Raw genomic sequence first — 23108 nt, 5'->3', positions numbered from 1 at the left:
GGGTCTGATTTATAGCTTCATTTATCAGCTTTCCATGATTACAAATCTTATATATATACATATATACATATATCAGATATACCCGCGATTTTTAATTCTACTTGCACAGGATTGTATTGCAAACAATTATCAGTATATTTGTGAGATTAATGGAATTTGAATTTGACGATTTGTTTACATCCGATTTTGCGATTTTTTATGTAAAATAGTTTAATATTTATATAATTAGATTGTAGAAATTGCGAGGAAATTGGAAATCAGCTGCAAAATGTTTATAGACAATTAAAATCTTACAAAAAAGTCGTTATTTCATATATTACCTATTATATTGACAATAAATAAAAGTCCCCTCGAGAAAATCGCTACATGATAAATTCTATTTGGTGGAGGCCTATAACTTATGTACGTATATTTGTTAAACGACTTTTGTTTTTTTTTCTGAACATCTGTGAGTACTGTTTGCCTATGAATCTTAATTGTTTGCTGGTTAAACATTCCGTTCCAAAAGTCAGTCAACAATTCGATAGACGTCTATTGCCAATTCCATCCACGCAAAAAATCCAACTGATAAAACAAACCCAAATTTCGCCATTTCTAGATCTGTATAAATATGGCTGATGATAAGCGAACATAATATTGCGAATTTAGCAACTGAATAATCAAGTTCAATTACCAAAATGCTGGCTACAAAGTATCTTTTCCTGATTGCCGCCTTCTTGTACTGCCTGGGTGGCGCTCTAGCTGTGACCTGTGATGAGGATCCCACGGATACGGCCTGTATTGACTGCACCACCGATCCCGACAACGCAGAATGTGCCACCACGACAACGACAACGACAACGACCACAACAACGACAACCACCACAGTGGCACCTGCGACGACGGCTGCCCCAACAGCCGCCCCACAAACCACCAAGAAAACGGGAAACGTGAAGAAAGTCACCATTAAGAATCTTAAATACAAAGTCACGCGGAAGATCAAGGTCACCAATAAGTCTGGTTGAACGAAAATTCATCTGAAAAGATAGTCCTATACAGCCAAAATAAATAAAAAAAACTAATTGAATTTACAATATATCTTTTAATGTGTTTTTTTTTTGCAACAATTTTAACAAATAATATATTCCCGACATGCATCAAAATTCGATTTTAATTTGAAACAACCAGATCAAGGAAGTCGAAGGATAACCCGTCAATTTTTTTTGAGATAGAATTATATGTTAAAAATGTTCGTAGCGGTTGAGGCTCACGGTTGCCAAAATTGGTGATTGTTTTCTTGTTGGTTCGTGTGAGTGCGATCAGATGGAGAACTTATGGAATTAGAAGGCGGTGTGAGTGAGAGAATTATATGAATATATAAACCATAAATTACTAAAGATAATCATTTGGTCGATTTTTTAATGAATTTGGGGATTTCTTTTCTTCTTGTCACATGGTCACCGTTCTGAGGCCAGCGATTAAAAGATCTGAACAGTTCGATGCAGGTAATATTTCAATTTAAAGAATACGAGTATCTTTCTGAAACTGAGCACAACTGAGTCTTTTTTCCTACGTGTTTGCAAATGGAGTAGAAGAATATCAGTAGGATGTGATTTCTCGATGGAACATTTTTAATTTTTCGATATATCAATAGAGGATACAAGAGTGTAATCTTTTGTGAATCAGAGCAGAATCAGACCATATTTTAAACTCAAGCTGCAGGGCTGAAATCTAGAATTATTTTCATTCAAATAACCAGAAATTGAATGGATGTTTGTATTATTACTACCAGAAAGTTCTGCAAAGAAAACCTATACATTTTTCTGAATTATCCATTCAAGACTTGTTTATTTATTTTATTCTATCAACTATAGGAGTATATTTGCCAAATAAACACAGGTTTTGGCTAATTAAACATCCCAAAGCTTGGGATCACCATCTATTGGCAAATACAAAACCAATAGAGTCTTTTTCCAGCGTCAAGGACGCTCAAAAGACCGTATAAATACAGCGGCATCTAAGTTGAAAAGATATTGCAAATCAGCCAGTTTGATAAAGAAGTTAAACTACTACCAGAATGCAGCTAACAAAGTATCTTGTTCTGATCTTTGCCATTTTCTATTGCCTGACGGGAACCAAAGCCGTCACCTGTGATGATAGTCCCGATGATCCTAACTGCATTGATTGTGACGCCGATCCCGACAACGCAGAATGTCTCATCACGATCACCACAACCACTGAGGTGGTAACCACAACAACCGCCGCGGCTCCGGCGACAACCACAAGGAGAGCACTGGGACTGAGTGCCAAGAAGCAGCTCATTGTAAACAAACTAAATTTAATACTTAACCGAAAAAGAAACTTCCTGAGATCACTGTCAGGCTGATGTTTCGTGGTCCTCCAATAAAGACTCAAAAACGAACAGAAAAGTTAGTAGTATTAAAGCAAAGCAATTTATGACTTCAATCTAATAACCCTTTTTTGAAAGAAATATAAGCTTTGGCTAATTCAAATGTGTTGCAAACTCTGGGATTTAAGCAAGAACTCGCTATCACATTAATTGGACTAATTGTGGTACTGATCCCAACCAGGCATTGCACATGCCTGGGTTTCTGGCTGCAATCAATGCAGTCCGGATCCTCGGGCTCCACATCACACCTGATTGCGCAAACGGCATCCAGGAAATAGAATATGGCCAGAAATTGTACCATGAACTTCAGAGAAACCATATTGTTCATTCACTCTTTGATGACTGGAGGAATATGACTGCGGCAAGTCACGGGCTAACCATATATGAAAGTTTGTTCAGCTGTATTGCGTGAAAAATCTGCGTTTCAAATCAGAATCGGAATTAGAAGAAATAGAATGTATTAATATTTTAATCAAACCATAGGAATTACAATTTCTCATGGATTCATGTGTATCAGAGGAGTATAGCAATTATTTATCATCTATGAGTGAGAATAACTATTTTCGTCCCAAACATACTATTTGGATCAATTATTTTTATATTCACCTCAAAATGTAAGTGAAAATATATCCTTTTTAATATTACCACTCTCGGGCGATTTGTAGTGGCATAAATTATTAATCTGTCGAAAAGCTACTTATGGATTTACATACTAATAGAAAGAATATAGTATCATATAGTAGCTCCCATGAATCGATCTGCAAGAGTATCAAAAAGCTTCTGGCCGGAAAGCTATCATTTCTTTCTCCTTCTCTCATTGCTCTTCTTTTGGCGCTTCGCTCTCTTCAATGTTCGAACGAAAGAGCAAATACATATGTACATACATAAATGCAAACGAGCTCCAAAGCGCCAAACTTTTTTCCACCCGCGGGGGAGCAATGTTTTTCGTTGCTGCTCTGCTTTTATTTTTATGGCTCTGCGCTCTGCTCTCTGCACACATCGATCGAGGCAGTGCGAGCGAGCCACTATTTAATTTTCGTTTTGTCGTGGAACGGGTACGGAACGGTCCGATATACTTGTACCGTACAAAGCGCGGAAAAGTCGAGTAAAAGCGTTCGTGACTGAATTTTTGTATTTATTTACCGTTGCCTTAGGGGCTTCACTGTGTTCGTGTGTGCTGGTATTCGTGTGTGCCCGTGTGTGTGTGTATGTTTGTGTTTTGGTGCTCTTCTCCTTTGTTGGGGCCAAAAGAAAGCAATCAACATTTAGAGCCAAAACGGTGCCGCCTGACGGGAAAACAAACAATATTTTTGGCCAAAAAGAGCTCAACGCGGAATTAGTGATAATAGTGCGCCATCTAGCGGTCAGAGTAGGTAAGTAGGATAAAATCGGAATTCCATTGGGAATGGTCTACAAATCTGTAAAGAAAAACCAGCTCCGAAGGTACGAAACTTGTGATACCCTTGCGAAGCGATTGCGCCTATGATGGGCATAAGATTTAGTCCTCCAATTTTGAGAATTAAAAACAAAAACTTTGGAAGCACATAACACAAGAGCTTCTGGAGTTTTTATTGGAATACCTTAAGGAACAAACTCACTTTTCGCACAAAGATCGATGCTTTCTAGAGGACTCTTGGAGATATAAATATGTATGTGTGTATTTTTGGCTCTTGAAAAAACATTCCATCAATCTTTTCAATTGGAACTATGCGTTATAGGGATCTGATTTTGAAAACCTTCTTCCCTCAAAAGCCTTATACTCTTCAGGGTAAACAAAAAAAGTAACCGCCATCCTTTTGACAGGCGGCGACGACATAAAATGTCAAACTGTCGATCAACATCAAGGCGAAAATATGCAAGATGCGTGTCTCAAATGCTAAGAGGGTCGACTGCTGCCCACACGAACTCACACACACAGATGCACAAATGGCTGCCATTTATGCAATCCCCCAAGCTCCTGTCCCTCTTCCCGCCCAGTGCCTTCCCTTTTGCCGCGCTTAATCTCAACGATGATCTCTGAGTTTTGCATGCCTTCCCGTTCCCGTTCCCATTCCCATTCCCATTCCGTGCCTGCCTGCTGATCTCTTCTGGAATGCGTTTAATTCGAATTTGAATTTCATCGTTTTATTCTACTCTTCTTGTTCTTCCCCTTTGCGCTTCTTCTGTTTTGCTCCTCTCTGATTCGCTTGTTTTTACAACGCAAAACACTTGTTAAACGCGAATTCGCACTCTCTCTCTCTCTCTCTCTCTCTCTGTCTTTATCTGTTTGTGTTTGGTGGGGAAGAAATCAAAGTTAAAGCAAACACTTAATTAATATTCCACACACTCCCTCAGAAACTCACATGGAATACCACGAACAATGTGCTTTTTGTTGCTCCGATCTATCCGTAATTGTTGTTGCACAGATTTCATTTCATTTTCCATTTGTCATTTTGTGTTTTGGTATCGATCGCGAGTGTTATTGGCTTTTGGCGCTGGGCACGGGCCAGGATCATATTGGATGTTTATAGAAGTGCCTCTGCCTCCAGACTGGAATCCTCGTAGTCCATCATCTCACGTTGTAAGATTCGGTTCGTGAATAATTCTAAACTATTTTTAGATGGAATTTATGCAAAATCGAAAAGAATTTTTACGGTTTATATGTGACTGGAAATTTAAGAACACTCGTATGTGGATTTATTGAAGTCGTGTGTCTATAGGGGTTTTATTTGCTGAAAGTGTTGAAAGATTGCTTTGGAGGAGGGAATTAGGAGGAAGGAATGCCAGGGAGTGCTTGTCTATCCTTCTATCAATTGATACAACTCAAAATCAATCTATCATTAAATCTATTGAAGAGTATACGTCCAATCCAATCAATCTTTCTGTCACATACTTTACCAACCAAAAACCCAATAAAAGATTGGTGCTTTCTTCAACATTCTTTATCCCCAAATTCCTGTCTTCCTCTTCACCATTTGTTGGGGAATCGAAACCGAGAAAATTCCATTAATTTGCCAATTCACAAAAACCTGATGAACACATGCCAAGACCCACCATCAGCCTCATCACAGACAGATGTTTCATGTGTTGCAGAAGTGCAGACAAAGTGAAAATAGTGGGGCCTTCGCCCACCCGAATGCAAATGCAAATGCAAATGAAGATGCAACAGGTTGCTCGTGATGGGGCGACGACAGACATCTGACAAACGGCAAACAATTGAACTCAATTTTAATTGTTGGCCATATTCATTGTTGAAATATCGTTGTAGTTGTGGTTATGGTTGTAGGGCCTATAAAATTCATCAATTTAACGATCTCATCGAGGTCTTTATGCGCTTGTCAAACAACTTTGTGCTTATGCAGGGGTACTCGGGCTGTAAGTAACCGAAAACCGAAGCTCGTAAAACGTGCGTGGCAGTGGCAGGCACAGGCAGCGCCACTGTGTCGCTGCTTTTGATGGTGGTTCGTTGGTGGTGCACCCACATAGTACAATACTTTTTGGCACAAGTTCGTTCGCTTGGCTGATCGCGATAAGCGGAAAACCGAATAAAATGAAAGACTTGACACAAATGTCAAAAAAGAAGACGGGGCAGCGCATCGAACATTGCGAACACGAGAAATGTCAGAGTGAAGTCCATCAGAAATGCAGACAGCAGGCAAGATTCCTGAGAAATATGTGCGAGGATACAGTGCGTATCGCAAACATAAAAGAGTGGTGAGGGTTTAAGCTAAGAGGGTAGATATTTTCTGTTAATAATTGAATGTAAGTCAGTAATCGATTAAGCATCGAACATCACCAAAAACAATTACTAATCGAGGACTTTTGTTACAGTACCGATTAAATAATCGAAAAAACTTTGAATATGCCTGTATTTGGAAAATGGTTACGCTTCCTTGCAAGAACTTTCAGCCCTGAAACGTACTGTATGTTGCCATAGCTAGCATGATTAATCAAATTTTATGCGAAATCGGTTGTTTAAACCATCCACAAATGAAAACGACAGCAGATTTTTTAAAATTTCTTGTTAAAAAATGCAGTGGACGGTTGTGTGGGTGGAATGAAAATGTTTTCGTGGCACAACATTGCGTATGCGTGTTTTGCCAAAAGCTATCTGCCTCCCTCTCTCTCTCTCTCTGCATCAGCTGTTTGTTGTGCTACATTTTCCCCACAGCTGCTCTCACCATTTTCCAACGTGCTCCATTTTTCCTAAATAGATATTCGATAAGAGTACAAAATTTATATGAAGAATTTTATTTTTTGTATAAATAAATTAGCATCAGAGCTCGAAGCTTTCTCTTGTTCTTTACTGCGGCTCTCTTTGCTTTCTAGTTTTGCTCTTCGAAATGTTTTCTCTTATGTCTCGCATGTCTCTTTTCGTGTGAATATTGTTCTGTTTTGTTCATCCAGCAAATTATTTTAATTGTTTACAAACGATCTTTTTGTTGTTGCGCAAATAAATTGGCTCCCACTCTCCCGCTCTGACGTATTTCGTGTCGATTGTGAATATTTATTATGAATGTTATTGGCATTGGTCGGCGAGAGCGACCCGCGCCTCGCTTTTGAATAACTTAATTTTTTCGTTTCTTTATTGGCCGTTTGACAAATTCGAAAAGCCAAAACGCTGCCGAAGAACGCCTCAATTGATTTATTCGATTTTATTCCGTCTCGTGCGGCGCTCAATTGCAAAACTCTGGGGGTATACGCGGAATAAACGATCTTGTAAATTGCTCTCGCATATCGTCAATCTTCTGAATCGCCTATTGTCGGACTTTTCCCATTTCGCCTCCCTCGCCTCTCGCCGGTTTCTTCCTTTGTGTAAGTGCAATTTTACGTGCCGAAATTCTGAAAATATAAAATTGTGATAAATCCATCGAAAATATGTCATAAATCTGTGCATTTAAGGAGGGGGACCACCCATTGGTCAAGCAAATGGGTAGCGACTGGGATACAAACCACCCAGCTAGCAAGAGTACATCTACTCTTACAATTTCAAGGGAATGCTATTCTATTTTCAGGTGTTCTAGGGGGACTCTGAGCCATGAAAAGGGTGGCTTGGCCTATTTCAAAGGCTTAAGAAAGTTGAAGGACCGACACCGACACGGTTTATAGTAACAACATATCAATATGCTCAGTGATTAATGTAAATAGTCTTCAGAGAATACTCGATACATGAAATTGATTTGGAGGGAGTAATAGAAGGACTAACTAATTAAATTTAATGGAAAGTTCACAAAAGATCCACCTACTGTGCGATAGATTCTTAGCCAAAAATAAGCCTGGCATTACCCCGACTTAATACTTACATACAATCCACAGTAATCAAATGCTGAATTCAAGATCTTCTTTCAAAGAGTATCCAGCCCGATCGAAAATTAAAACTTATTCTCATCATGTATTTATAGATCAAATCAACTATTTATAGATACTTGCAGAATTAATTGGCTAGCCAAAAGTACTTAAACGATTTGTTTATATCAGAATCAAGTGAATTTGATTAACCACTAAATACGCACAATAGATATTTCAGGTGAATTCGCAGACAGGTGCCAGAGACAGAGGGGATACGAGTGAACGAACGAGTGGCAGAACATGCGGCAGGCAGGGTAATCCCCATGACAGCTGCCCCCATACCATGCCCCGTGCTCCGTGCTCCGTGCTCCATGCTCCATGCTCCACTTGATCTTGTGTGTGTGCTTTTTGGGGCTGGATGCTGATGGATGTCGCCAGGGGCACATTAATCCCGCTTCCATGCTTCATGCACGGACTGTTGTCGATGTTGTTGGTACTGCTGCTGTCGCTACTGGTGCCCGGGCAACGTCGCATTTACCTAAATTGGAATATCCGGTAAAACGTAATGAAAATCGTAGCAATCAAGCCAAAAACACATACAGAAACACAAGGAAAGGAGAGCAAAAGAGAGGGGAATAGAGTACGTACACGCTCACATTGATATGCAAATGAATGTCACCATCTTAAATGAAATAATCGTCTTAAACGAAGGCAGAACAGCAGCTGTCCGCAAACCCCATTCCCCACACCCCAGTCTCAGTCTCAGTCCCAGTCCCAATTCCAATCCCAAGCCCAAACCCCTGCCCCAATCGTTCAGATTCGTACGGTTTAATTGCTTTTCATCTCTCTTAGTTCCCATCTTTTATGACTTATTTACTATAATCATTTCATTCTTTAATGGCATATAAAAAACCAAGCGTCTCTAATATATTCCACAGAATTCTCAAATAATTTTCAATGTCATCTTCCCGCTTTTCGCTACTAAATTTAGATATTTCTGGGTAAACATTTAAAATGTGGAAAAACAAAGAGTACTGCAAGTATTTTTGTGGCTCGATAAATACTTTCCAGTATTCGAATTGGGTTACATTGTTGTAAACAATAAAATTTTGGTTAAAAATAGTAAAAACAGCTTTTGGGTAAAAGTTTTGTATTTACTTTTGCGCCAGGAATGAGAGAAGATCACAAGAGATCTTAATAGTTTAATTTTAAATATTTGTAGAAGATGTTTACAGGTGGTCAACTGGAGTTACTTTGAGTACTGGACTTTTGAATACGAAATTTGTAGTCAAAGTAGATCCAGAATCATTCAAAAATAATTCCCTCAAGTTAGTCATAGATCGAAATATCCGGTTCTTTGCCCAAAAATCAAAATATGATGCATAACAAACAGAACAGACAGTTCTGATGAGTTTAGCAGGAAATACCATTGCCATAACATCCATTCCTTGAACAGAGGAAACCCAAATTCTCAGCACCAAACTTCATAACACCATAAACTTCTAGATACAACACAGAACTCTTGAATTTGTGCAGTATGTTGAAACGAATAGATCAACTCGCATGCCTTAGATCTACATATGTTTATGAAATCAAAATGCGAACCAATATAAAAATCAATCGAAACAACGAAACAAATTCTGTAAATCAAAACTTTTCCAAGGTTTCGACACAAATTCAATTTGAGAATACTTGTACGAGGGAGTATATATGTGTATATAGTACATAGGGACGGCCCCAATCCAATCCTATCCCCTCCCCCCCCAATCGAAGTCCGAGCAGAATGGTCAAGTGTTGATGTATCGATGCCAGCGATTGCGAAGTTCATTGGAGAACTGTTCGTTCGCACCAAATCAGAATTGAAATCAATATGCATCGTGAATATGAATAGACTTATAAACGAGAAGTATGCCAATAAAAATATTTGTGGCATTTCAGACTCCCCAACTAGGGTTCGCCCCGTACACACATAAATTTTGCGGTCGGCCGTATATATTTTATGGGCCCTGTACTTAATAATTTGTGGCACTAATTGCGGTCTGTGGTCGGCGGTCACTGCGATGGTTGTCACAATTTAAACTCGTCTGAGAGGAAGTTGTAAAGTAGATAAAACAAGAACTAAAACTAAAAACTAAACAAACTTTCGAGTGCATCTCCAAAATAATTATTCATAATGACGCTTGGGGCTTGGGGCTTGGGGTGGGATGTTATGCTGCACGTTGCTGCATTTCCGGGCGTGATTTTGTTTTTGGGGGGAAAACTTGTTGCTTCCGCTGGAAATTTTCATAAATTTCCCACTCAAACCGTTAGGCCCGTAATGCCTTCGATGAAACCTTTGGCTGTCCACTTTATACTTTAGTTTTAATTCCCCTCTTCCCGCCCATTTTTATCGTCACCGTGCACTGTGCTGCTTGGCCATGCGCATAATTAATTGAAAAACTTTGTTTAATATTAATTGTTATGCTTCCCTATCTATTTTCCATGTTTCGCAGGTCTCTTTCCCATATATGCGACCAAAACTTTGACTGTTCGTATCCGCCGGAAGCGCCTTAACTGGCCAGAACAAGTGCAAAGCCCCCCAGCAGGTGGAAGGAGACTCCCCAACTTGAAGGAAGCGACTGCTGTATGCTAGAGAAACTTCAGTGTCATAGAGACACACTATAGACGGCCGTCCATCAAAGTTTATACACGAAATTATCATAGGAACCAAAGAAGATGTCTGTGGGTGAGTACGCAAACTGGGAAATGGTTGGAAGAAACTGTTCTTTATGGGATAAAGTTTTAAGGGCTTCCGGTTCAGTTGATAAATATTCAGAAATATTGGTTATGAATAGATAACGTTGATGGCTCGATATCAGAGAACCATTTGAAGATCGCCAGCTAGAAAAAGGAGTTCTTTTCAAGGATTCATTCCCTAATTAACAACTCTTTGTAGTTGTCCACACCCCAAAACTGCTATCCTTGTACCAACATTCATGGTATTGTATATCTCTTGAGATTCTCCAGCATGGCCAGTACATGGCATAAACATGACAAGCTCGTTCACGCCCCGAGGCTCACTTGACACCAAATCGAACAGAGGTACAACGGGTACGTACATATTGTGTATCCTCCTCCATTCCATGGCATTCCTAATGATCATGATCAGCCCATGACAACTACTGTGAAAGTGGACTGAATGCGGTATGAGATACACGAGTACACACACTGCATTGGCAATTTCCCAGAACGCCAACGCATTTATCTTACGAACTCGAACGATTAGTCGTCCGGGGGCCGAGGCGAACTGGAGCAATCCACTTAAGATTGTCTCCGAATCGAAGGGAGGCCCGGGGCGGGGCCAAGAACGTGTAGATCGGGGGTTAGGCTCTAGTTAGAGGCCCACCTAAAAACGGCAAAGTGCGATATTTTCCCAGGGAAAGACTTCTCCGTACATACACGTAAGTGTATCTATTAGATATTTTCCACGACTCGCTGCCACTCACAGGGACAGGGAGCAGGGGAAGACCAGGTCATCCATCAATTTGTGCTTGGAGCAATCATAATAGAGATAATACTCGTGAATACTGCGAGTACACATAATAAATAACAAATCAAATGTTTGGGCACCCCATTCAGGGCAGCCTCTAATTAGTCAGATTTGTGGCATGTATCTGCATCTGTATCTCTGCAGCTTTTTCTCCTTGGTTTTTTGTTATTTTTATTTATGTCCGCTCACTAGAACAAATAATCGGGCAGCTGATATGGGAAATGGCGCAATTAAAATACAAAAACTCGAAAGTCCCAGTCTCTGGAGCGACGGACGCGGGAGAGGGTCTCCGAATAGGAGGGGGGCGGGATGGTAGTGTGGTGGTCCATTCCCTGGTCGTGGTCCATTGCCCGCATCTACAAAACATTCTTATAAATAGTTTTTGTCGCCGCTGTCTATGTAAATCATTCATTAAATCTGCATTGAATTTCGTCCATTCATTCATTCATTCATTCGTTCGTTTGCGCTTTTTAATTGCACTCATTGCACGAGTTGAGTGCTCCCTATGTTTATATTCGCTTGGGAGTTATGATTATGGCCATTCATTCAGTTCCTGATTCATTCATTCACAAAACTTGTAGTTAGGCTTTGTGATGGATATATTCATGATTTCATGAGAATTATTGAAAGATTGAGAGAGAGAAGAGGATAAACTGATAAGGAAAACCAATAAGGAAATTACTAAAGTCGAAGCTCGAAAGAAGATGTTGGAGAGGATTTTAGTGCTATATAAAATCTACTATCGTTCTATTTCTCCATTATTTCTCTTATCTTTCCCTAAAACCACCCATTCCATTATACTCTTACATATAATTTCTAGGCGCAATTAATCAAAAATTCGTATACGTACAATGCGTACTGCATTTTTTAAATAATTCTGAGTCACTTTAACGTCATCGAATTGATGATCAATACGTATTTCCATTGTAAAGCTGGAGGCACACCTAAAATAATAATTAAATACTCACTGTCAATATTTACGCAAATTAATTTTCACTTGTTGGGGCTTCAGGAATTGCCTTTTGTTTCGCCAACATTCCATGCCTCCCGTCCTCGCCTGGCAGTCGGCTGAAGATAAAGAGATCTATTAAGGCTGCCGTCAGACATCGGGGAAAAGTGGACCAGAGACCCCAATTCAATTGGTTGTCGGAGTCCACGGAGTCTTCTCTCATCGCCAGTCGCCAGCCACTGTCGTCACAGACATATGGGCATTGGGCCACTGTTTACGCAAATTCTCATGTCATCTGCTTAATTGTGAATATCTCTGGTGAATCGTTGATTATTTCATATCTCAATTTCTTTTACGAATCATTTGTGAGGCCATCCAGTAGGTCCTCCTTCCAGACAATTCTTGCCTTTGGCTTGCTAAAAATACCACAAAAGACATTAGATGTCGCCAGACATCCATCTGCTACAAATGATTCTTCATAATTGAATTACATGCCCAGCGACAAGAGCGTAAAAATTGTAATTACACACCTCATAATCATAGCAAAACAGAAGCGCTGAGTGGGAGGTGGAGTTGTAGTTGGAGAAGGTATACAAATAGGAATAGTGAAGATGTCTAGGGTCGCACCAGACTCCGAGTCCTCGAAAGAATGTTGATCAACATTTCGTTAAGGGAAATCCAACGATGCGTGTCGAGAGACTTTCCATCTAAGTGGATAGAGTGGAAAGAGTGGAAAGTGTGTGGGTTGGGATGGACTGAATGGTGGCCCCAGATCTGCAACATTTTCCTAATTCCAAAGTCAAGCAAGTGGGAACAATGAAAATTTATGTCGACAGCTACATATGAGGAAATGCTCGCAGAATTTTGAGTAGGAGATGGTAGACCATTAGCCCGGGTTCACGAAGGGGAAAATATATATTTCTTGAGATTTCTGAGGATCAACTGAACTTCAGGGATAGTTTTTGATTAATACTCTAGTAAAAATTTGTTAAGATTTATAAAGAATTCCGTACTGAGAGATCTCTAAAATTGAATGACTGAACCATCAAGTGGCCGATGTGACAACAAGCCAAAGGCCTGTTAAGCGCGGATCCTGGAAGGAACGCAGCTCTTCCCCATCCAACCGACTGAGGGGTGCTGCTGCATAACTCGCAACGCGTATTACCAAACATTAGACACTATACGGTTCATGCAAGGAATAATTCGATCTAAAAATGGAAAGGAAAACTCTATATAGTTTAGACTGGATTCTTATGCGGCTCAACAAACTAGGGCTATCTACGTCACCCTTAATCAAGTTAGTTAAATAAGGATGGTAGGTTTATTAAAAGCAATCACTGGCATCCCAGTTGAGTCCCCGCATATGATAAAACTTTAAAAGTGATTTTGAACTATTAGAAAATCTTACCTAAACATTCACCGTGAAAATATCTAAAACTCTACCCAAAAAAGTCAATCAATGTACTCCATGATGTGCAGAACAGTCTGTGCGCCTCCGAAAAATCTTCAACTGTGTGTCGTATGCCGTACTCCCCTCCGAAGATCTCGTATTACAAGTGCAGTCACAGCGAAATAAATCAAAATTTGGGATTGAGTTCGTGTGTGCCGCAAGATAGATGCTTGTACAAGAAAAAACCGAAAGGAACGAGCCTAAGTGCAAAGCGTTACAAGATCAACAGCATCATTATAAACGTCAGCGGAGCTAGAAAATGGGGAAAATGTGGAAAATGGAACTGCGACGGGGGGATCGAGAGCAGGAGATTGAGAGTGAAGCTGTGATGGCGATAGCGATGGTGTAATTAATGCACCACTGATCCTCCAGGGTATGCCAATTGACATTTAACATCAACCTGTGGTCGGGCTTCAACTTCAATGCAACCACAATGGATCCATCCCTAAAGTTATCTCATCTGAAAGTCTGGGGGATGGGATGCCTCCGAGCAACTGCGCAGAAAGATTTCCTAGTACATGCTTCCTTCTAGGGAAGATTCCGTGGTAAAAAAAAAAGACACGTGCTCCACAGGGGAGCAGGGGATGGCAGGCTGATGGAAACAGGGACATGGATATGGATATGTATATAGTATATGGGCATGGCACGGGGGATTGTAATGGAGTTTACAGCAGTTCTTTTTTGAGTTTTTTCTTCGTTTTTCACGGAAGAGAACCATGTCTTGTGCTCAGTTTGCGAGTTGTGCGAGTTTCCATTAAGAAAATAATTAAACATTTGTTTTGTTGCCCGGAGCCCAAAGAGCTGCCCGTGCAGGGAGAGTGACGAACGGACGGACGGAGGAATTGAAATCTGTTGAACAGATGTCTGGGCGGCTGCCGTGGCGGCTCTTGCCTGTGGATTTATGAACTTGCAGCAACGTTTATGCATTTCCAAACACCTTTTCGGTATAGTAGTTCTTATAAATAACATTTAGTATTGGCAACAATGGGCCAACATAGGTATCCCCTCCCCCGCCCCAGTATATTCCATGGATGTCAACCACAAAACAGCGACAAATACAACACTCAAGGGCCATAAAACCAAAGATCATAAAAGTGTTTATTTGATTTCTGATTGCATCGCCGACACCTTTTGCCAGTAGCCCTTCATTCGCCCACACTCTCATCAAATGTATCTCCCAGGTAGAGAGATACATCTTCTCACCTCACACCACCACACTTTCCTTGACTGTCCGCTGCTTTCACTTCCTAAACACATCCCCTTCTTATGTGTCTTTCTTCTGGTAAAATCTCCCTGTTCTTCCCTTGTTGTTTGGCATTTCCGTTGTGGATTTTTCTCGAGTGGCGGCGGAACATTAACATGGAGTACACGTGCCGTGCCGCGATCGGGCCGACTATCGAATTTTGGTTTTGGTTTTGGAATTTTTAATTACAAATCCTTGGTCGCCTCCTCCTTTTGGCAAGTTTTTCTTTCCCAATTTGTCGAGTGGTCCCTTTCGGGTTGCCGTCTCATTTTTCAGGGCACTTTACTTCCGCTGCTGTTCCGATGTCTCGGCTCTTAGATCTGCATCCGAAGGCGGAACTCTTCACAACTATTTTATGGACTTTTGTTATACCCGATACTCAAAATGAGTATTGGGGTATATTAGATTTGTGGTAAAAGTGTATGTGTGTAACGTCCAGAAGGAATCGTTTCCGACCCCATAAAGTATATATATTCTTGATCAGCATCAATAGCCGAGTCGATTGAGCCATGTCTGTCTGTCCGTCCGTCCGTCTGTCCGTCTGTCCGTCCGTCCGTCTGTCCGTCTGTCCGTCCCCTTCAGCGCCTAATGCTCAAAGACTATAAGAGCTAGAGCAACGATGTTTTGGATCCAGACTTCTGTGATATGTCACTGCTCCAAAAATATTTCAAAACTTTGCCCCGCCCACTTCCGCCCTCACAAAGGGCGAAAATCTGTGGCATCCACAATTTTAAAGATACAGGAAAACCAAAAACGCAGAATCGTAGAGAATGACCATATCTTTTAGACTGCAGAATCTGAATTGGATCGTATTATTATTATAGCCAGCATCACGAAAACAATTTAATTTTTTCTCGCCCTGTCTCTCTCTAACACACACGTAGCATAGGCGGCTTTGCTTAGAGTAAAACATTAGCGCCTAGATCTCAGAGACTATAAAATCTAGAGCAACCAAATTTGGTATCCACACTCCTAATATATCGGACCGAGACGAGTTTGTTTCAAAATTTCGCCACACCCCCTTCCGCCCCCGCAAAGGACGAAAATCTGTTGCATCCACAATATTGCAAATTCGAGTAAACTAAAAACGCAGAATCATAGAGAATGACCATATCTATCAGATTGCCGAATCTGGATCAGATCGGATCATTTTTGTAGCCAAAAGCAAGAAATCAATTTTTAGTGGCTACGCAGCGACCGACGTCACGCTCAGACTGATTTTCTGTCTCTCTCGCACGCACTCTTTGTCGTGTCGTTTAATATTAGCGGCGCTGCCGGAGGAGAGCCATACTGACTTAGTATCGGGTATAACTGTAGAGTTGCGGTGTCCGCAGCAACTCACAACGTTCCCCCTCGTTTTTCTTTCGGGACACTAAAATAACATAACACTTTTAGATCAGCATTTTATGGGTTTTTAAGCCCGAAGATATGTACGAGAGCCCTTTTTATGATCGATTATAAATATAACTCAGGGAAAACTGAGACAAACGACAAATTAATGATGTTTTGAAACAACATATATGTAGGAAATGAATCTCAATTCTACTTGAAGCCTTGGTTTAGCTTGTTCTGCCATAAACGCATTATTGATTCCGTAAAAATATTATTTAAATTTGTTAATTTTTTCCAAGGAACCACTCGTGTGCACCTGCCACAATCGAGGATGAATAATTTTAATAATAATAACAATAAGAATCATGGGGGTCCCCCTGATTGTTCAACGTCGCGCCATGTTGCCAAACTTCCGGGCAGACACGCATTCCCCTCGTCTTTTGTGCCCCGTGTGCCTGCCTTCCGTGCCCCTTCTTTGGGGTTAAATCATAAAAACTGGAAAATAATAAACAAAACATTTCAATTGAACGTGAAGGAAAACTCGTAGTGCACATAAAATGACTCAAAAATGCTATTCCATCGGGGGGAAAATAGATGCTGAAGCGGGTGGTATGAATGCTCGCATGACTATCTCAGAATTCGTATGAAAAAGGCTGAGTAAATAGGAGCATGCTACGAGAGAAATATTTAGATTAAAAAAAAAATAAGCAAGAGTGGAATGCGATCTTTGAGGGCCGAAGCATTGGATACTCTTGCAAACTAATTTAATATTTATAAACTAAAGCACGATTAAGCCTTTGATGCAGATCAAACATATAATGATAGTATATGAAGTACTTTTTATAATCCGATTCCTTCTCTGGGTTGTAAGCACTTCTTCAAAATCGTAGTACCCCTTTGGAAGCGTATAAAAACATTGCAAGCATTATTGCTGCAGTATTCCCCTGTCGTGGCGAATGTTGCAAGCCCTGCATGTACATTTGAGCTACGCAATATATGTTTGGGAGTGGCACTGAGGAAGGTCTTGTCAGGCCGATGGCAACACGATTTACGACAACAATGTAACAAATCAAAAATTCACAAGTACGCACTTTTCCCCTCACCCCTTTCCCTTTGCCACCACCTCTTTTGGCCTGCTTCCTGTTTGGCAAAAGACTTTCCTTAGACGGGCTTTCCCATTTCATTGAAACTATTAAATGTTCGATTATTTGTTTAGGCCGTTAAATGCCATCAATCCCATTGGTTTTATGGCTTAATAATGACTTGTTGAAGATTGTCTTGATTTGGAAAGAACTTCCAGGGAAGTTGGCAATTATAAAACAATTTCGTTGATGTAGATCGACCGACAGTTTTCAGATTTGTAAAAAATAGTTTGATATATGGCCAATTCTAAATATGAGGATATGATCTTCTCATCCAATCCTACAACTTAATATTTGTCTCAAAGTACATAGTAATAGAGAAAAACTTTTCCAACATAATCGGAAATTATTCTTGTTTATTATTGAGCAATACAAAAATCGGAATTCCTTGCATTTCGGACATTTTCTGGGTTTTTCAGAGGTTTATTTATTTGTTTATGAAATATTTCATCAATTTCTTATTCAAAGTATTTCCATTGATAGATCATTTTAGGAAATTAGCGCGAAATTTTTTCTTGTGTTAAATTTGTATAAACAATTTGTGATTGAAACCAATTGGAATATTCTTGTCGAGACAAACGTGAGATATTTGATGACCCTACCCCAACTATTTGAATTTGTTCCTCTACCAATCATCTGCTAAGACATATAGTTTTCCACAACTTAACAAAAGTACGCCAAAACTGACCCCAGAGAACAACAGTCCCAAAGAGATTTGAACGTATCGAATGGTAGGAAGAGTAATTAACCTGTCAGCGCCATAGAACAATCAGCGAGAGTGCAACAAATGGCGTTCGAAAGGAAACCAGCAGAGACCAGAACAAGGCTGCTCCACTTTGAGCTCTAACTAGACAAAGGAGAGGTTACAGCTAGTACAAGCGACTACAGATTTACGACTCGTCTAGAGAGAGCCCACTTCCCCGAGTGCAGTCCCGTCCCAGAAGAGTGCCTGCCACGTGAAGCGTGCTGGCGAAGACAACTATTTGACATTTATGTGCAGGCAAATGCATTTCCACAAGCACAACAATCGACTGCAAGTACCCGAGAGCGAGATGCGGTTCAAGATCATTTGCATCCACCAGACAGACACACACACACACAGCTAGTCGTAGTACGAGTAGAACTGATACAGTGTCACTTGCTCCCATCGAATGGAGTGGCACTCGAACAGCATCCCTCCTCCCGCCTTTATAGACTACGAAATGTGCAATTTCTTTAGACTTTTTACGAGTTTTTTCCATGGGTCCCAATGTGCAGTGCATCTGTCTGTTGTTGTTCGGGGCTTGTTGGCCCAGTCTCAGTCGCTGTGCAGAGGCCCAGAGTCCACTTAGGAATTCCATAGAGAGACCACATGGAGTCGGCTCAAATTTTGCCACTTCAGTTTTCCTTTGGACAAAAGTGAAAATGTGCTCGTTCCCTTAGCACAATTGCTGCACTCTTTAATGTGCATACGAGTATATGTACCTCGTCGTCATATGGCCTTTGTTGGTGTTGGCCTTTGATGCTCTCACTCCCGAGTTACAGTTCCTGTATTTCCCCTTAATGTGCCGGGAATGTGTCGCCTTTTATTATGGTCTTCTATTTTCGGCACTCCATGGTCGATGGTCTATGGGTCTCGGGGCCCATCAATGATGACAATTTCCATGTGTATGGAGCCGGAGACTGCTGGAAATGTTGCAAAATATCCTGCGACACTGCCAATGGAAGAAATGGAGAAAATGTAACCATACTCCGTATTCATCTTCCATTTCAAACTTAAATTTAATTTCATTCGATTTCTATAGCTCGCTTCTTTCTTATAAAATGAATACGAGTATGGTTCTCACACTGCTTCCTCAAAATATTCTATTCTCATGGTCTTGAGAATCTTCAAAAAAAAAAAAACGAACCAAAACAATCTCATAAATGTTTCCTTCAACAAATGACAGAAGACATCATCGTCGAATCATGAAACCGAGAGACGAGAACCCAACCACAGACAACACGCGGCAAAGAAATTCAAACTTTGACACTGATAAGACGTGGGGAATACTAAACGGGGAGTGGAGTTCGTTGGGACTTCTATTTCTGATTCCTTACCTATCGGAACTCATCAAAAATTCACGACGGTACGTGGGGCATGCATGGGACGGTATGGGGAATCATGAAAACATACGAAGACGAAGACGAGGGCGATGATAATTTGATCATGCGAAAAACGCACGCAAACGAAAAACATGCGCAGGTACAACAACAATGCCTCTCAGGAAAAGTGAGTTTCCCTTCGCCATAGAGTTTTGTTTTTCCCTTCTCTATGGAGTTTTCCCCTGCGCGGAGACGGAGGCAGAGCGAGCCCTGTGGCAGAGGACAGGGATCGACGTTTTGAGTGGGTGCAAGGCGCAATGTGGCAACCATATTTAAACACTGATCTCGTATGTGTGTGTGTGTGTGTGTGTGTATATATTTATGTGTGTAAGTGTGCGAGCGAGAGGGCTGTTTTGTTTTTATGCTGCTGCTGCTGCTGCTGCAGCGCTGCTTCTTGGACTGCGCTGCGCCGTACAGTGGGACGACTGCATAATAAACTTGTTATAAATTGAAGGAAGTGGTTCCGCACTAAGTAATTTTTTCTATTTAAAAATGCGGAAGATGATCGATGGGTTTTTCCAAAAACACATTCAATGCCCCAAAATGTACTACAAAGGCAGCTAGTGTATAATAGTATATTATTATTAAGGGATGCATATTTTATTACTTAAACATATTTGATTTTTGCCACAAAAGTGGGAAAAGGGTTCCACTGTGCGTAGAACGTCGTGCGTTGATGGAATTGAAGAAGAAGCAGTGCATGGAAAATAAAAACCAAAACCGAAAAGCAGTGGAAGCGCAGAGGAAAGCAGTGAATAGGGCAGGCAGAGTAAAGCAGTGGAAGAGCAGTCCAGAGGCAGCGGACAGAGGACGGCAGCGCAGTGTTTTGTTCTCGTTGAAGTTTTAGAATTTATTCAGTTTCGGGATGTCAGTGAAGAAGCACGCGCTGCGCCTCCACTGAAACTTCTCAAAAACCAAAAATCCAGCCCGGAAAACAAACATCAATTTGATATAACATCATTTTGAATTGGAATTTACGAGTATTTGCCGCGTTTATCAATCAATCAGTGAAATCCGCGGCAGTTTTGCCATTTTTGGCACTCATCATTCGTGTTTGCTTGGAACTTTTACGCGGGTTTTGCGCGTCTTTTGTGTGACTTTTGGCGCGTGCGCATGCGCAGTAGTGAAAGTGCCGATGCCTCACAAATCAAGGCAGTAAATTGTGGCAGAGACATTTTAAGGAGTGGCAGAGAGCATACCAAATAGAGCAAGCTCCAAGGGAGTTATACTGCATATAGGATCTCAAGATGTTTGTCACTGTGGATAATACAAACACCTTCTTCTCAGGTACAGTCTTGGGGGAGAGGAAATAATAAATCTTTCAGGAAGAGAGCGACCAACTTATGATATATGTACTTCCCTTCCGTTACTCCTTTGATAAACCCCCCCAAAACCTCCTCTTTAACTCACAGATAATCCCTATTATTTCTGCAATGACACCAAATCCCCGCGGACACCCGACTCCCAGTCGTCCAGTAAGGGATTCTCGCTGTTCAAACGGCGCAATTCGAAGGGCAACAGCAGCCCCCGACCCATGGTGGTGTCCAACCCGGAACAGATGCGACTGATCACATCCGCCAATCTCGACACGACGGCCACAATGGCCTTTGGCAGCCCGCGCGGCAGCTTCAACTCCCTGGGCGGCTTCTCGATAGTGAGTGAAGATCGGAATGGAGTTGATTTCTGGTTTATCTGGAGAATCAGCATCTCCCACTGCCACTTCCTGTCGAGTGTTTGTCTAATGTTCCGCCCTCTTCCGCTTTCCCATTAGCAATCGTTTGAAATGCAGCAGCTGTATCGCCAGCGTTCGTCCAATTCACACTCGGAGTCGCGGGAGTTCCGCGAACGCCTCGGCTCCTGCAATGAGACGCACAGCTCCCAGTGCCCCGGAGCGGGAGGCACAGAGCACGACGAGGTCTTCAATCCGCTGACATCGCCAACAAGGTGAGTGATCAAGATCGGGATCGCGATTTGTGGCAGGGTAGGGTGCTGGGGACAGGATGTGTTTTTGGCGTGCAGCTGTTGACAGTTTGACTCCATGCTAATCGTTTCCATATCGTTTCTCCTCGCCACTCCATTCCTTATTTTAGCAGCAAGTCCCATCGTCATCATACACTGCCAAGTGGCGGCGGAGGAGGAGGAGGCCGACGGCATTCGTTTGGGAATTGGTCGCAGCATCAGGGAGATCGTCAACGCCAGAACACAGCCGCATCGATGGGCTTGGGCTCTCCGGATGAGGTGCCCAGCATGATGGCTCCACGGCCGCCCGTCCATTCGCCCAACAAATTCCGCGGCACCTCGCATCGACGAAGAGGTAAGTCAACCCAACATTATTTCTCCTGTATTCTGGGACTTAGCTGAAAGATCTTATAGAAAGCGACTTGAAATGTTCCTTCATTTGCCACAAATGTTTATCTTGTCTTCAAATGTCACCTCCTTTCCCCGTAGTCAAATATACCCTCTCTAGAATTCGCAGTTCTACCCCTTAGCCCTGGCATTGACAGAGACAAAGACAAAGTGTTCGGCAAATTGTATGCCCTGCCCTCGATTTGCGTTCGCATTTTTGCACTTTGGCGGCTGTCAGTCGCTCCGCATTCGCCACTCCCCCCGGCCAGAGGTATCCCCACCATACCCTCCCCGAACAACCTTTACCTCGAAGCTTTGCATCACGTTTGCATATTAAGCGCGTCGTTTGCTCCTCTGCTGCCCGGCAGGCGCCATCGATCTGAACTATCGCTCTCGCCCCTGTGCCCCATTTCATGTCCCCTCCAATACCCAAGGGGGGAGGGATTGCGCTTTCAAGCCTCACTTGCTGCATTCAACAACATTGCAATGTTTAACCAAGTGATAATTGTAATCGGGGGATTGTTGGCGGATCGATTGTCGCCAGAGAGTCGCCAGAGAGACACCGGCTCCGCCTCCACCACCACCTCCACTCGGCTTCTGTTTCTGTTGGTTTTGTGTTGGGGATCGTAATGAGGCGACGCTGACTGACATTTGTGACTGGCCTGACATTGACAGTCCTCCACGCCATGATGTATGCCACTGAGGCGGGCCGCTGCATGCCAGATTCCAGTCCGCCGCCCCTAGAATATGGAATACACACGGGCACATCTGCCTCGTACGAGTATATAGTATCCCCCCAGTTAAAGTCGCCAGTTTATGGTTTATGATCCATTCAGGACTTCTTTGCACGATCATTGTGTTTTCATCAAAACGTTTTCAAGGTTTCCCTTTTCTTGACATTGGGATATGATGGATACTCTTGATATGATTTAAGACTTTCGGAGTGACTGATAATCCCAGAAAGATTATCGAGGCTAAGAGAGAGGGTCTCTAAAAGAGGCACTTGAAATGGCTTCTAGGTGAGTGTTTGAGTGGTTTATTTGGGATGATATTTATTCTGAATATCAATGGTTGCACTTGATATTTCCCTCTCACATCTTAAGAGTCTTCTGGATGAATATTTTGCTGATAGATATTCGTCGGAGGAACTATATCTTTATCTTCTTTAAAGAATATTATTTTTCTTCTAATATACTCTAGAGAAAATACCCCTACCTCTATGGCAAAGGTGTACCTAAGACCAACGGTTTCCCTCACCTTATCAGGCAGCTAAATTATCATCAATCTACTCCCATTACTCCTCATTTGATTTGACCTACTTTTCGCACTACTCCTT

General features: G+C 41.7%; 2 protein-coding genes across 5 annotated transcripts in view; both read left to right on the top strand.

The window, feature by feature from the left end:
• Positions 1–677: 677 nt before the first annotated feature.
• Positions 678–1004, top strand: LOC6587425 (protein PRY2). The gene has a single exon (XM_026984552.1). The coding sequence runs from the start codon at positions 678–680 to the stop codon at positions 1002–1004; it is 327 nt and encodes a 108-aa protein (XP_026840353.1).
• A 2471-nt stretch (positions 1005–3475) lies between these two features.
• The window catches only part of LOC6587405 (phosphoinositide 3-kinase adapter protein 1), a 34052-nt gene continuing 14419 nt past the window's right edge, over positions 3476–23108 (top strand). Inside the window, exons 1-5 of one of the 4 annotated variants that reach the window (XM_026991848.1) lie at positions 3476–3762; positions 10150–10382; positions 20839–21080; positions 21198–21370; positions 21520–21740. In XM_026991848.1, coding sequence (XP_026847649.1) covers positions 10373–10382; positions 20839–21080; positions 21198–21370; positions 21520–21740 — 646 coding nt within the window. In that variant the 5' untranslated portion in view covers positions 3476–3762; positions 10150–10372. Of the gene's footprint in view, positions 3763–4932; positions 4960–7013; positions 7184–10149; positions 10383–20838; positions 21081–21197; positions 21371–21516; positions 21741–23108 lie in introns of those variants that run through there. The other 3 variants (XM_026991831.1, XM_026991842.1, XM_026991836.1) reach the window with 3 other exon arrangements.

The sequence above is a fragment of the Drosophila persimilis genome, unplaced genomic scaffold (genome assembly GCF_003286085.1).
Source record: "Drosophila persimilis strain 14011-0111.01,24,50 unplaced genomic scaffold, DperRS2 tig00000000-arrow-pilon, whole genome shotgun sequence".
NCBI classification, from domain to species: domain Eukaryota; kingdom Metazoa; phylum Arthropoda; class Insecta; order Diptera; family Drosophilidae; genus Drosophila; species Drosophila persimilis.
The sequence above is the reverse complement of the archived record's forward strand: the minus strand, read 5'-3'. Positions and strand labels throughout refer to the sequence as shown.